This window comes from Rhinoraja longicauda, chromosome 1, assembly GCF_053455715.1.
Source record: "Rhinoraja longicauda isolate Sanriku21f chromosome 1, sRhiLon1.1, whole genome shotgun sequence".
NCBI classification, from domain to species: domain Eukaryota; kingdom Metazoa; phylum Chordata; class Chondrichthyes; order Rajiformes; family Arhynchobatidae; genus Rhinoraja; species Rhinoraja longicauda.
Window position 1 is genome coordinate 61,890,080 of NC_135953.1, and position 14,153 is coordinate 61,904,232.

General features: G+C 41.6%; 1 protein-coding gene across 1 annotated transcript in view; it reads left to right on the forward strand.

Annotated features, from left to right (window-relative positions):
- lnx1 (ligand of numb-protein X 1) overlaps nucleotides 1-14,153 on the forward strand; it is a 155,034-nt gene that overhangs the window by 95,770 nt on the left and 45,111 nt on the right. The window contains exons 5-6 of the mRNA XM_078398585.1: nucleotides 1,603-1,805; nucleotides 9,970-10,329. Of these exons, the coding sequence (XP_078254711.1) occupies nucleotides 1,603-1,805; nucleotides 9,970-10,329 (563 nt within the window). The remainder of the gene's footprint in view (nucleotides 1-1,602; nucleotides 1,806-9,969; nucleotides 10,330-14,153) is intronic.

A 14,153-nucleotide genomic window follows, 5' to 3' on the forward strand; every position in this document is an offset into this window, starting at 1 on the left:
TTGGTATAAAGGAATATAAATTGTTATGCAAACAGCTTAATAGTGGAGAACTCTAAGCCAGTTTTGCCAGGGTGGAAGCTAAAACAGATGTACACCGATCAGCCAAAACATTATGACCACTGACAGGTGAAGTGAAGAACATTGGTTATCTTGTTACAATGGCACCTGTCAAGGGGTGGGATATATTAGGCAGCAAGTGAACAGACAACTCTTGAAGTTGATGTGTTGGATGCAGGAGAAATGGGCAGGAGTAAAGAGCTGAGCGACTTTGACAAGGGCCAAATTGTTATGGCCAGACGACTGGGTCAGAGCATCGCTGAAACGGCAAGGCTTGTGGGGTGCTCCTGGTCAGCAGTGGTGAGTACCTACAACAGTGGTCCGAGGAGGTACAAACCACAAACCGATGACAGGGTGTTTGGCGCCCAAGGCTCATCGATGCACGAGGGCAACGAAGGCTATCCTGTCTGGTCCGAACCGACAGAAACTGCACTCCAAAGATGTACAGGTTTGTAGGTTAATTGGCTGGGCAAATGTAAAAATTGTCCCTAGTGGGTGTAGGATAGTGTTAATGTGCGGGGATCGCTAGGCGGCGCGGACCCGGTGGGCCGAAGGGCCTGTTTCCACGCTGTATCTCTAAATCTAAAAAAAAATTCTAAAAAATCTAAAGGTCTTCTGTGGCACAAGTCACAGTAAATTTTAATGGTGGTCACAGGAGGAATGTGTCACAATACACAGTGCATCACACCCTGCTGCATATGGGGCTGCACATGGAGGACCAACAGCATATTAGCAGGTGGTCATAATGTTTTGGCTCATCAGGTCATAATGTTTTGGCTGATCAGTGTATGTTTTACAAAATATTCCAGCATAGAATGTGTAGGAAGGAACTGCAGATGCCAGTTTATACTGAAGATAGACACAAAATTCTGGAGTAACTCAGCAGGTCAGGCAGCATCTCTGGAGAAAAGGAACAGGTGATGTTTCGGGTCGGAACCCTTCTTCAGATTGAAAGATAGCCTTGCATTTCAGACAGGAGGCCTGTGACTAGTGGTATGCGTCAGGGATCGGTAAGCCCATTACTGTTTGAGGTTTATATCAACAAGTTGGACAAGAATGTACAGAGCATGATTACTAAGTTTGCAGGTGACACTTCAGTGTGTGGTATCATAGATAACAAAGATGGTTATCAATAACCAGAGCAGGATCTTGATCAGCTGGTGTAAATGGGCTCAGGAATGGTTAATGGAGCTTAATGAAAATAAGTGCGAGGTGTTGAATTTTGGGAAGTCAAACTATGCAGTGACTTCACAATGAGTACCAGGGCCCTGGGAAGTACTGTAGAGCAAAGGGATCTAGGAGGGCAGGTGCATAGTTCCCTGAAAGTGGTGTTACAGGTAGATAGTATGCACAAGAAGGCTTTTGATACAATGGCCTTCATCAGACGGGCTACTGGGTATAGATGTTGGGATGTAATGTTACATTTGTACAAGACGTTGGTGGAGCTGCATTTGGAGTAGTGTGTTGTAGGTCGTACCGAGATAATAAACATGATAACTCAAGGACGTATTCCAACCTGTAATCATATTTTATTTTAATTTACAGTGTCTCCGAGATTACATCACCTCATCCCCGATGGTGAAGCTACAACCATTAAGATCGACCGTTCCGATTCACACGTAAAGCTCGGCATCAGCATTGTGGGAGGTTGTGAAACTCCTGTGGAAAATATCGTTATACAAGACGTTTATCGAGATGGTGCCATCGATAAAGATGGCAGACTTTTACCCGGGGACATGATTCTAGAGGTAGTGCCCATTGTGGAATTATTTCAAAATGTAAATTGTACACTCTGCTTTCAGGTTATTTGTAGCCTGTCTGTTGCACAGCTGGGAGAGTTGTTAGACAAATCAGTCTGTCCCTCCCCTGCTGCCCAGCGTGCAAAATGACTGTACACAGGAGTGAACAAAAGAAATGTATGAAGGACCAGTAGTTTGAAATTTAACCTTTTTCATCGCTTCATGATTATCCAACTGACACAGGGCTAAAATTCTATTATCTGCTTTGCTACATGGTCTATTATTTGTAAAATCTCACATCTATTTGTTTCAGAAACATTCTACTTCTATGCAGATCCTAATTTTCCTCCTCCATCCCCATTAACTCCCTCCACTCACCTCCTCCATTTCTGCATCATGTACCAATGATAGAGGCAATCTACAGTATAGGAGCAATGAGGTCCTTCTGCAGTTGTACAGGGCCCTAGTGAGACTGCACCTGGAGTACTGTGTGCAGTTTTGGTCTCCAAATTTGAGGAAGGATATTCTTGCTATTGAGGGCGTGCAGCGTAGGTTTTCTAGGTTGATTCCCGGAATGGCGGGACTGTCATATGTTGAAAGACTGGAGTGACTAGGCTTGTATACACTGGAATCTAGAAGGATGAGAGGCGATCTTATCGAAACATATAAGATTATTAAGGGGTTGGACACGTTAGGGGCAGGAAACATGTTCCCAATGTTGGGGGAGTCCAGAGCAAGGGGCCACAGTTTAAGAATAAGGGGTAGGCCATTTAGAACGGGGATGAGGAAAAACTTTTTCAGTCAGAGAGTTGTGAATCTGTGGAATTCTCTGCCTCAGAAGGCAGTGGAGGCCAATTCTCTGAATGCATTCAAGAGAGAGCTAGATAGAGCTCTTAAGGATAGCGGAGTCAGGGGGTATGGGGAGAAGGCAGGAACGGGGTACTGATTGAGAATGATCAGCCATGATCACATTGAATGGTGGTGCTGGCTCGAAAGGCTGAATGGCCTCCTCCTGCACCTATTTTCTAATGTCTATTGTCTTCAGTACCCCAATCAACTTGGCAAACAGTACATCTTTAGGAAGGATCCTAAGCCTAAACATTACCTATCCATGTTCTCCAGAAATGCTGCCTGAGATGCTGCCTTACTCCAGCACCTTGTGTCTTTATTTGTAAATTACCATCTGCAGTTCCTGGTTTTGCATCTTTAGAATAGATGGAAACCAGAGCACTTGGAGAAACCCATGCATTCACAGGGAGAACTTGCACATTCCACATACACACTACCCCAGGTCAGGATTGTACATGGATCTCTGGAGTTGTGAGGCAGCAGCACTATCCACATTATTTCCATTTTCAGCATTCTCTAAAGCTCTTATATTTCATCATGGCCATTTCAGGCCACATCTGCGCTGGCCATTGTAAGAATTTTCCTTTCAATGTTTTTGCTATTCATAACCTCTTTTTTTCACCAATACGTATTTGAACACACAGACATGAGGCCCCAGTCAACAATTATAGGCTATGACATAATTCTTCTCCAAAAAGGGCAGGACAGTGGCGCAGCGGTAGAATTGCTGCCTTACAGCGCCAGAAACCCGGGTTCGATCCTGACTATAGGTGTCGTCTGTACGGAGTCTGTAAATTTTCCCTGTGACCGCATCGGCTTTCACTGGGTGTTCCGGTTTGCTCCCATACTCCAAAGACCTACAGGGTTGTAGGATAATTGGCTTTGGTAAAAATTATAAATTGTCCCTAGTGCGTCGGTCTCGGTGGGCGTTTCCACACTATCTCTCTAAATTAAACTAAACTAAACTAAACTAAACTGAAGAAGGATCTCGAGCCAAAACATCACCCATTCCTTCTCTCCAGAGATGCTGCCTGTCCCGCTGAGTTACTCCAGCATTTTGTGTCTATCTTCGGTTTAAACCAGCATCTGCAGTTCCTTCCTACACATTCCTGTTACTGGCCTTGTGCTTCATAGACATGTATTCTGAGACCTAGAATTTTGCTTTGACAACATCATAAAATGTTCTGCAACAAAATCCTTGGAGGTCGAGCTCAATTCTACCTCCACTACATGAGATGTTGAATCTGGCTTCCTGTTGGCAACAGCAGTGAGCAGAAGTGTGTATGCCGATTGCATGCAGTTTTACAAGCAGCAAAATAAGTAGTTAGAAAATCCTCCAGTAGTGCCGGCTTGAATTCCTAAAGTGCATTTTCAGATGGTGCAATTCTCCAACACATTTGCTAATGTTGTTAAGCATCACTTATAGGTGTCTTGGATATTCATTCACTCTCACCCGCCAGCAATAATAATTCCTGCAAATAAAGGTAGCATTAGTCAGCAAAGTTCGTGGAGATCTAATGTGGACAAAGCATACCACGTTAACTCAGCTTTTTCATGTCTTGTGATACTTTGGTGGGCATGTTGGCAAGAGATAAGAGGCAAAGGAATTAAAGGGCATGGGTGGAGGAACAGCAAGATGATTACCATCCAGACAGAATGTCTACAGTAACTGAAGCTTTCAGTGAGAATGTACAAGACATATTGGTATATTTGCCGATGGCACTGAAATAGGTGGTATCGTAGTCAGTGAAAATGGTTATCAAGAATTACAGCGGGATCTTGATCAGCTGGACAAGTGGGCCAGGAATGGTCAATGGCGTTTAATGCAGATATGTGTGAGCTGTTGCATTTTGGGAAGTCAAATCGGTGCAGGACTTATACAGTGTGCAGTCGGGCCCTGAGGAATGTTGAAGAGCAGAAGGATCTAGGAGTAAAAGTACATCATCCCCTGAAAGTGGATCGAACCCGGGTTTCCAGTAGCTGGTAGAACTACTGCCTCACAGCACCAGAGACCCGAGTTTGATCCTGGCCTTGGATGCTGTCTGTGTGGCGTTTGCTCATTCTCCCTGTGACTGCATGGGTTTCCTCTGGGTGCTCCGGTTTGTTGGTTAATTGGCCTCTGTAAATTGCCCCTAGCGTGTAGGGAGTGGATATGTAAATGGGATAATATGGAACTAGTGTAAGTGGGTGATCGATGGTTGGCGTGGACTCGGTGGGCTGAATGGCCTGCTTCCATGCTGTGTCTCTAAACTAAAATAAATAGGGTTCTGAAGAGGGCTTTTGGCATATTGGTTGGGGAATTGATTATGGAAGTTGAGACATTATGTTATTGTTGTACAAGGCTCAAGGGTATCACTTATAGTAAGTACAGCATCAGTAAATACCCAAAGTCTTTGACCCAGGGTGGGGGAATCAAAAACCAGTGAACATGCGTTTAAGGTGAGAGGGGCAAAAATTTAATCAGAACCTGAAGGGCAACTTTTTCATAAAGAAGGAGGTGGGTCTATGAGCTGCAAGAGGAAGTAGAGCATTTAAAAGACATTTGGACAGGTACGTGGATAGGAAAGGTTTAGAGAAACATGGGACAAGCTTAGATTGGGCATCTGAATCGGCATGCGAGAGTTGGGCCGAACAACCTGTCTCTGCACTTTATGACTCCAAGGAAGGAATTTTCAAAACCCCTCAAAAATCTGCCTTTAGCCATTGCAGGAGTTTTTACATTTATTTGTAGCATATGGGTATTGCTGACAAGACCAACATTTATTGTCTCTCTTCATACTTTTGCAAAAATAATGATGAGCCTCCTTCTTCAACCACTGATTTACTGCTGAACACAGAGCTCCAGGATTCAGACCCAGTGATGATGAAGCACTGGCGATATATTTCCAAGTCTAGATGATGTGCATCGTGGACGGAAGCCTAAGATGTCCTCTTGGTGCCGCTGGCATTGTCGGTGGTAGAGATTGCAGGCTTGGGAGGTATTGTTAGAATAGCTTAGGGAGTAACTGCTGTGTATTTTGTTTTTGGTACGTACTGTAACCAGAATGCACAGGAGGAAATGAATGTTCAGCAAGGAAAATGGGCTGTAGGTCAAGGGTGTTGGTTTGTTATGGTTGGTGTCAAGCATCTTGAGTTCAAGAGCTGTGCTCATGCTTTGGAGAGCCAGAGTCACAGGTTCGATCTTGACTATGGGTGCTGCCTGTACGGAGTTTGTATGTTTTTTCCATGACTGGCATGGGTTTTCTCCGGGATTCTAGTTTCCTCCCACACTCCAAAGACTTACAGTTTTGTAGGTTAATTGGCTTTGGTAAAAATTGGTAAATGTCCCTAGTCTGTGTAGGACAGTGTTAGTGTGAGGGGATTGCTGGTTGGCATGGATTCAGTGGGTTGAAGGGCCTATTGCATCTCTAAACTAAATTAAACTAAACACTTCTGATCTGTAGCCTCAAGATGTGGAAAGGCTATGGGTGTTTGGATGTGAGACATCTCTAGAATGCCCAACTTCTGCTCTTGTCGCCACCGTATTTAGACAGCTGGTTTAGTTGAGGTTCTGGTTAGTGATGGAAACATATATTAGTGATGAGGAACATGGTGATGGTAATACCATGGTTAGATTCTGGCTTATTGAAGGAGGTCTTTGGCTGGACTTTTGTGATGACAATGATGAATGCGTCTGAACAAATATGCGTGCATGTTGCCAAGATTTTGCATAGAGTCTTACAGCGTGGAATCAGATCCAGCCCAACTTGTGCACATGGACCAATATGCCCCATCTACACTAGTCCCACGTGCCTGCTTTTGGCCCATATCCCTCGTAACCTATCCTATCCATGTAGGATGGATATCTAAATGTTTCTTAAACGTTGCAGCTTAAAATAATTTTAAGTCTTTACCTTTACCTCTACCTTTGCAGAGGAGTTAGAAGTGGATGTGGATATTGTGCAACCAATAGCAAATATCCACACCAGATCGTATCGTGAAAATTATTTAGCCTCGGACATTGGTCTACGTACAGCGATGTCTGCAATAGGGCTGTTTCACTTCCAATAACAACAACAACCATCTTCCTTTGACAAGGGAATAACTCTGATCATTTATGTATTTTTCTCTTGACTTTGTTTCACCAGGGCTCCTTTTTGTCTTGATAGCCAATATTGTCTTTATAGTGCCACTCTCACCTCACCTTTAAAATTCTGCTCGTGGTCCAAGGGTGTGAAAAGTTTGAGAGCAGAATGGTCCTGTCAAAACTTACAACAGGTTTCAGTGAACAGATTATTGCTGTTTAGGTGCAAGTTATTACACCTGTGGATGGCACCTTTCATCACTTTGCTGGTGATTAAGAATTTCTAAGCATACCTCTTGTATATAAACTCTTGCAATAATTTTGTCCACCGTTTTACTCCCGCTTAGTGTGAAGTTGGAGATGACAAGTAAAGTGGATCCCAAGAGAACTACTTATTCTTATGATCTAGTTGAGTTTCTATCTTAACATGGTTGCAGACCCAGATAGTTCTGGGTCCCATCCTGGTTCTACATGTGTATGAGATATGCAGCAGAAGCTACCCAATTGCTTTTGTTATTCTGCCGACATGACCCCAAAATAAATTAATTTGTTTTATCGTTCCTCATTTGTTGTTATGAACCCTCGCTGTGTGCAAATCTGAAGCATTTACCCAAATGATATAATTTTGAAATGATGATAATTATACCTCAAAATAATGAATCTGGTTGTGAAGTGCTTTGGATGTCCTTGGACAGTGAAAACACAAATATGTGAAATTTCTGTTGCACTGTTCAGCTGTTATGACTGTGATGAAAAAATCTGCAGAAACTCCCAAAATGTTCTTTTTTATCCTCCATTTGTTAAACATTTAAAATTGTTTTGGGTTTCAAGGGATTAAAGCCAAAGCATTGTATATGTTACAGCTCTGCCAGTTGTATCCCAGAGGCTCCTAGAATATCTCATAGCTAGTTCTCTGGAGTCTTTTGTGTTGGGAGAAAGCAATGCAGAAACTTCCTTGCTCCACTTTGGAACATAGCAGTGGGGAATGCTGGAATTATTTAATGCCATATGTTCACAAAATATTTCTCCATCGCCGTGCAGTCTACAAGTATTTCTTTGTATGCTGGAAATCTAAAATATTGTTTATTATTTCTACTTTGAAAATGAAAACTAAGCAGGCTTTTCCTTAACAAGAACGTAAAACATTTCCATTGAATAAATACTATTGAGGACCTATAAATATGCAGTTTCAAGATGGTATGCAGAAATGCGTAGTTGTATCCCATTAGAAAAAGCTACTTATAATCTGAGAAATAAATATGATTTATTTTTGAAACTTTGGAACCCATTCACTTTAAAACTAGGATTAAGAATTGGAAATATTTAATTTTAGGATTGTTTTGATACCCCTAAAAAGAATTTAATAAGAAATTAGCCGGAAGTGTTTCCTTCTTGTCTCCAGGTTTCCTTCTTTCTTCTTTCTTTCTTTCTTTCCTTTTTTATTTTTATTTCTTTATCTTTCTTCTTCTCCTTTTTCCTCTTTTTTCTAACTGGGGGGTGGGGGGGAGGGGGGGGGGTGGGGGTGTGGAGATAATTCAGAACAATACAGGTATAATCAAATTTATAATGTAGGTACCATCGCGTACTATGAGTTCATACATGTATTTGTTTTGTTAAAATTTAAATAAAATTAATTTAAAATATGCAGTTTCAGTTTAATATGCAATCAATTTACTGATCCAATCAAAAAGCAAGTTTAATTAAATAATAGTACCGTACAATCTTGTACTATGATGCTCCATGTTTAATTTTTAGTTTAGAGATACAGCGCGGAACAGGCCCTTCGGCCCTCCGGGCCCTTGCTGACCAGCGATCCCCGCATTTTAACACTATCCTACACGCACTAGGGACAATTTTTACATTTACCAAGTTAATTTGCCGACATACATGTATGTCTTTGGAAAACTGTTATTTTTGAAAATCATTTATTTTCAAGCAAATATATTATGGGCATACATTTACTAACTGATTGGATTGTAGCAAATTTGTTGAAACAATATCTTAATGAAACCAAAGTAAGTTTAAAACTTAAAAAGCACCTTGTTTTGTTAAAGATCATCAGACTTTTGTTAAAAAAAAACCTTTGCAATCACACTTAAAAGGGTAAAGAGAAACAAAAAAATCAACCCAGACACTGATGTGACTGAAGAACAGACAATATTCCCTCAATAAGACAGTCTATGTTGTGCCTTTAAGCAATGCCACCAGTTAAATAGAATAATGATTTGTATTCTTATAAAACACGTCTAATATCAAGAGCTAGCCATGAATGATCTTAGAATCCATAATATAGTAAATATATTTTACGTGTCCATCAAATCTTGCTTAAAACACATATTTCCTGTAAATGTTTCACAGACCCCTTGAACAGTTACCTCATCACATTTTGTTATGTGTGTGTGGCACAGCATGTGTGGCAGTTTACCGCAAATTTTGCTGTGGAATTTTTTTTTCCACACAATATTATACTAACAGATTTTTATGGGACTAAAACTGTGGTTGGTGTTGAAGCATTGGCACTCTGTTAGCCTGGAAAAATGCTCCCTTCATAGAACTGACAATCTCTGTGCCTAATAACTTTGGCCAAACATCTAATTATATTAAAAAATACTCATGATAATGTACAATTTTTAAACAACTGCTTAAATATTTGATTGTATGCTTCATAAAAAAATTAGAAAGAAACCAAAGAATAAATATTTTTAATGCATTTGTATTTAAGATCTTCAAAAATGTAAGTGAACTACAATCCATAGAACAATACAGGACAATGCAACACAATGACTATGCCGAATACAATGCCGAGATAAATTTATCTCCTCTGCCTGCACATGATCTATATCCCTACATTCCTTGCACATGGTTATGCATGCTATTTAAACTTGTTTAGACCTGCTGCAACAAAGTGTACATTTTTCAGATTATTTTACAGATTATTTTAACTTGAATATTCAAAATCTCAAAGTTCCTTTTATGCTTCCATAGAAACTGTTGGAGATGTACAGCATCACCTCAAGCAACCTCATTACTTTTGCTTTAAAAGTCGCTTATCCATATTCTCCAGAGATACTGCCTGACCCGCTGAGTTACTCCAGCACGTTGTATCTTTTTTTGTAAACCAGCACCTGCAGTTCCTTGTGCCTGCATTTTAGTCACTCGCTTGGTGGAAATTGACAGTAGATACTGTTAATTGCATTTTTATTCCTACCACAAAATATAGGTCAACTTCTAAATGATGTTTGTATTTTTGTTATTGTCCAGGTAAATGGTACTGACATTCGCAGTGTACCCCATAACTATGCACTGGCGGTACTGAAGCAGCCATGTCAGATCCTATTACTGAACGTGCTCCGAGAACAACTATATAAATGTACAAGAAACGTTGAAAGTAACTGCTCCAGAGATGACAGCTTCCATGTGATTCTCCACAAGAGTGCTGATCAACCACTCGGAATAAAACTGGTCCACAGGTCTGATGAATCGGGGGTTTTTATCTTCAGTTTACTTGAAGGTGCTCTTGCAGCCCAAGATGGCCAACTGCAAATGCATGACAGAGTGCTCGCGATAAACGGACATGATCTTCGTCAGGGATCTCCAGAAATTGCAGCACACTATATACAGGTTAGTCTTTCTACCATTTCATTTGTCATTGATTGGGGCGGCACAGTGGAGCAGTGATAGAGTTTCTGCCTTACAGCACCAGAGATTCGGCTTCGATCCTGGCTACGGCTGCTGTCTGTACAGATTTTGTACATTCCCCCTGCGTTCGGGTGCTCTGGTTTTACCCCACACTCCATAGATGTGCAGGTAGGTTTGTAGGTTGATTGGCTTTGGTAAAATTGTAACTTGTCCCTAGTGTGCAGGATAGTGCTAGTGTATGGGGATCGCTGGTTGGCGGGGACTGAAAAGGGCTGAAGGGCCTGTTACTGTGCTGTATCTCTAAACTAAACTAAACTTTTCAGTTTGGAGATATTTATGAATAAGGTCAAGTCTGGACTTGAGGGAAGTACTACATTGAGAGAGGGCATATTACAACATTATTAATCAATTGGGAGCAGCTGGTATTGGGTAAGTCCATGTCTGACATGCGGGAGTCATTTAAAGATCAGCTAATCACAGTTTAGAACCGGTAGGGGGAGGGTCAAGGGTAGTGCTAGAGTATGTGTGATCGCTGGTCAACACACATTTGGTGGGCCAAAGTGCCTGTTTCCACGCTATATCTCTAAAATCTAAAATAAAATCTGTAGATTGGGTTGACAGCTATTACTGAAAAGCTATGGATATCACTCTGTCATTTTAATACCAGGATGGATGAGACAAGAAATGGGTGGGTGTTGGTTTTCTTTGCAGAAGTTGGCTGTCATTTACTGCTCATTGGTCCTGGATTACAACTAAATTCTATGGTGCATCCCAGTATTCCAAAGGTTGCGCATAAATGAAGATTCTCTTGTTCGTTCTGATTAGTGCATGGTTTATTAATTATGAAATTCAAAAATATGAATAGAAAACTGAGAGGAAATTTTGCAAAGTTCATGAGACACAGGAAATGCTTCAGGTGATCCCAGAGAAATACATCAGTTTGCAGATCATGTATTGTCAGGAGCTTTCAGGGGGTAGTGTGAATTGTGAGGAAGATGCAATAAGGCTGCAGGGTGACTTGGACAGGTTGTGTGAGTGGGCGGATACATGGCAGATGCAGTTTAATGTAGATAAGTGTGAGGTTATTCACTTTGGAAGTAAGAATAGAAAGGCAGATTATTATCTGAATGGTGTCAAGTTAGGAGGAGGGGGAGTTCAACGAGATCTGGGTGTCCTAGTGCATCAGTCAATGAAAGGAAGCATGCAGGTTCAGCAGGCAGTGAAGAAAGCCAATGGAATGTTGGCCTTCGTAACAAGAGGAGTTGAGTATAGGAGCAAAGAGGTCCTTCTACAGTTGTACCGGGCCCTGGTGAGACCGCACCTGGAGTACTGTGTGCAGTTTTGGTCTCCAAATTTGAGGAAGGATATTCTTGCTATGGAGGGCGTGCAGCGTAGGTTCACTAGGTTAATTCCCGGAATGGCGGGACTGTCGTATGTTGAAAGGCTGGAGCGATTGGGCTTGTATACACTGGAATTTAGAAGGATGAGGGGGGATCTTATTGAAACATATAAGATAATTAGGGGATTGGACACATTAGAGGCAGATAACATGTTCCCAATGTTGGGGGAGTCCAGAACAAGGGGCCACAGTTTGAGAATAAGGGGTAGGCCATTTAGAACGGAGATGAGGAAGAACTTTTTCAGTCAGAGGGTGGTGAAGGTGTGGAATTCTCTGCCTCAGAAGGCAGTGGAGGCCAGTTCGTTGGATGCTTTCAAGAGAGAGCTGGATAGAGCTCTTAAGGATAGCGGAGTGAGGGGGTATGGGGAGAAGGCAGGAACAGGGTACTGATTGAGAGTGATCAGCCATGATCGCATTGAATGGCGGTGCTGGCTCGAAGGGCTGAATGGCCTACTCCTGCACCTATTGTCTATTGTCTATTGTCTATTGTCCTGAGCAGAAAACTGAAACCTCCTCCATTCCTGAAAAGAGGATTAGGTTCTTACGACACTGCCACCTGCAACTTCACCAACAAAGCACACATCATCCTATTGTAGAAATACATTGTTGTTCCTCCACCATCTCGAGGTCTCCCCACTATGGGACTACCATCATCAGGATGAAGTGGTTCAAGAAGGCGGATCACCCGACCCTGCTCAAGGGCAGTTAGGAATGGCCATTAAATGCTGGCCTTGCCATTGATGTGTTCACGTTGAAAAACAAACTGATAAACAAAACATCCATCAAGACTACATGATTTAAAGGACCATTGGGAGACTTGATCTTCGCTTCTGCTGCAGCAGTTTCATGAGGGTGACTGATGACTAAAGAGGTTACTGCAATTCACCACAGAGATTTTAGGTCAAATGCAAAGGTTTTTAAGTCAATTTTTACGTCCCATTCCAGCACTTACAACCTCTTTGCCATTGCACATCTCTAATCTTACTTATTCTCCTGTTGTGACGCTGATATTCAATCCTGTCAAGCGCAATTGGTACGGTTATCAGGGGTTACAGGGAGAAGGCAGGAAAATGGGGTTGAGGGAAAGATAGATAGCCATGATTGGATGGCGGAGTAGACTTGATGGGCTGAATAGCCTAATTCTGCTCCTATCATGTGAACTTAAGAACAATGATGTCTGTTTCATCTCCAATTTGGGGGTAGACTCCTTTGATAAAGTGGAGGAGCAATGGTCATGTGCCAGTGTTGGGCCGCCCACCCTCAACGATCACCTTCGCCACCTCCTCAAAAATCTCAATCAAGTTAGTGAGACTATCTTTCTGATTTGCTCCAGCACTTTGTGCTTTGATCAAGATTTCAACATCTAAGTTCCTAGATTAATTTAACATCCCCTCTTCCATTCAACCTGTAAAACCTCTGATACATTCATGTATTGTCTATTGTGAAGATGGATGCAAAGATTTTGTAACTTATCCTCATTTACATTTTTCTGCTTTTGCTTTAAGTGACTTTAATAGCCAAGAATGCACTTGCCTTTTGTCTATGATTCAGTAAACAGAGTCAACTGGGCATTGCAGCATGCGAGTCAGGGAAATTTGGAGGTTTGATACACTGTATTCAGGATCGGAACGGAACTCAGTCATGCAAAAGTGTGGGGCCAATTGAGCTCTGCGTTCAGTCTTTTGTTTTGCATCGGGTTGGGAATGGGCTCAACCTGGATTGAAAAGGTTAAGCAAGGAAATGGTTTATTTCACTTTATTTAGTCATAGTAACTTGCAACACATTAATGCTTTTAGACAAACATTATTTTTAAATATTTTAGCTATTTTAATTTTTTCAAATGAGAATATTTGGGAAAAAATTAAATGTCTCTGATCATGGACATTCCAGAGTAGTCCAATGGCATTTGACAGATGCAAGCTGTCAAATGCTAACAAGGTGGTCGAAAGAGCCTCATTATCTATAACATGTGGGCCAAACATGGGACAGTTGCTTTAGCGAGGTTTTAATGAGAAAGAAGGTAAGTGTAATTGCAGGAGCACAATGACTGGGCTGGATTGCGAATGCCTATTCTTTCTTCTCTCTTTTATCGCATTTTTTGGTCATCCTTCTGCTTCTAAAACTCTGCCAAACATTTGGCAACATTAAGGCGCTGCTTTTAATATACCGTCCCTCATAGTTTCACAGCAGCAGATGGGTGAAACTTCTCTTGGGGTTTCAATTTAAAGATTATGAAACATCTTTTTCTGCTGTTATTTATTGATAAACCTTTTGCCTAATTTAGAAATTGGTAATGAAAGGTGCAGAAGAAGTGTCTCAACCCGAAACATTGACTGTACATTTGCCTCCACAGATGCTGCCTGACCCGTTGAGTTCTTCCCGCACTTTGTTTTTTGCTCTAGAATTC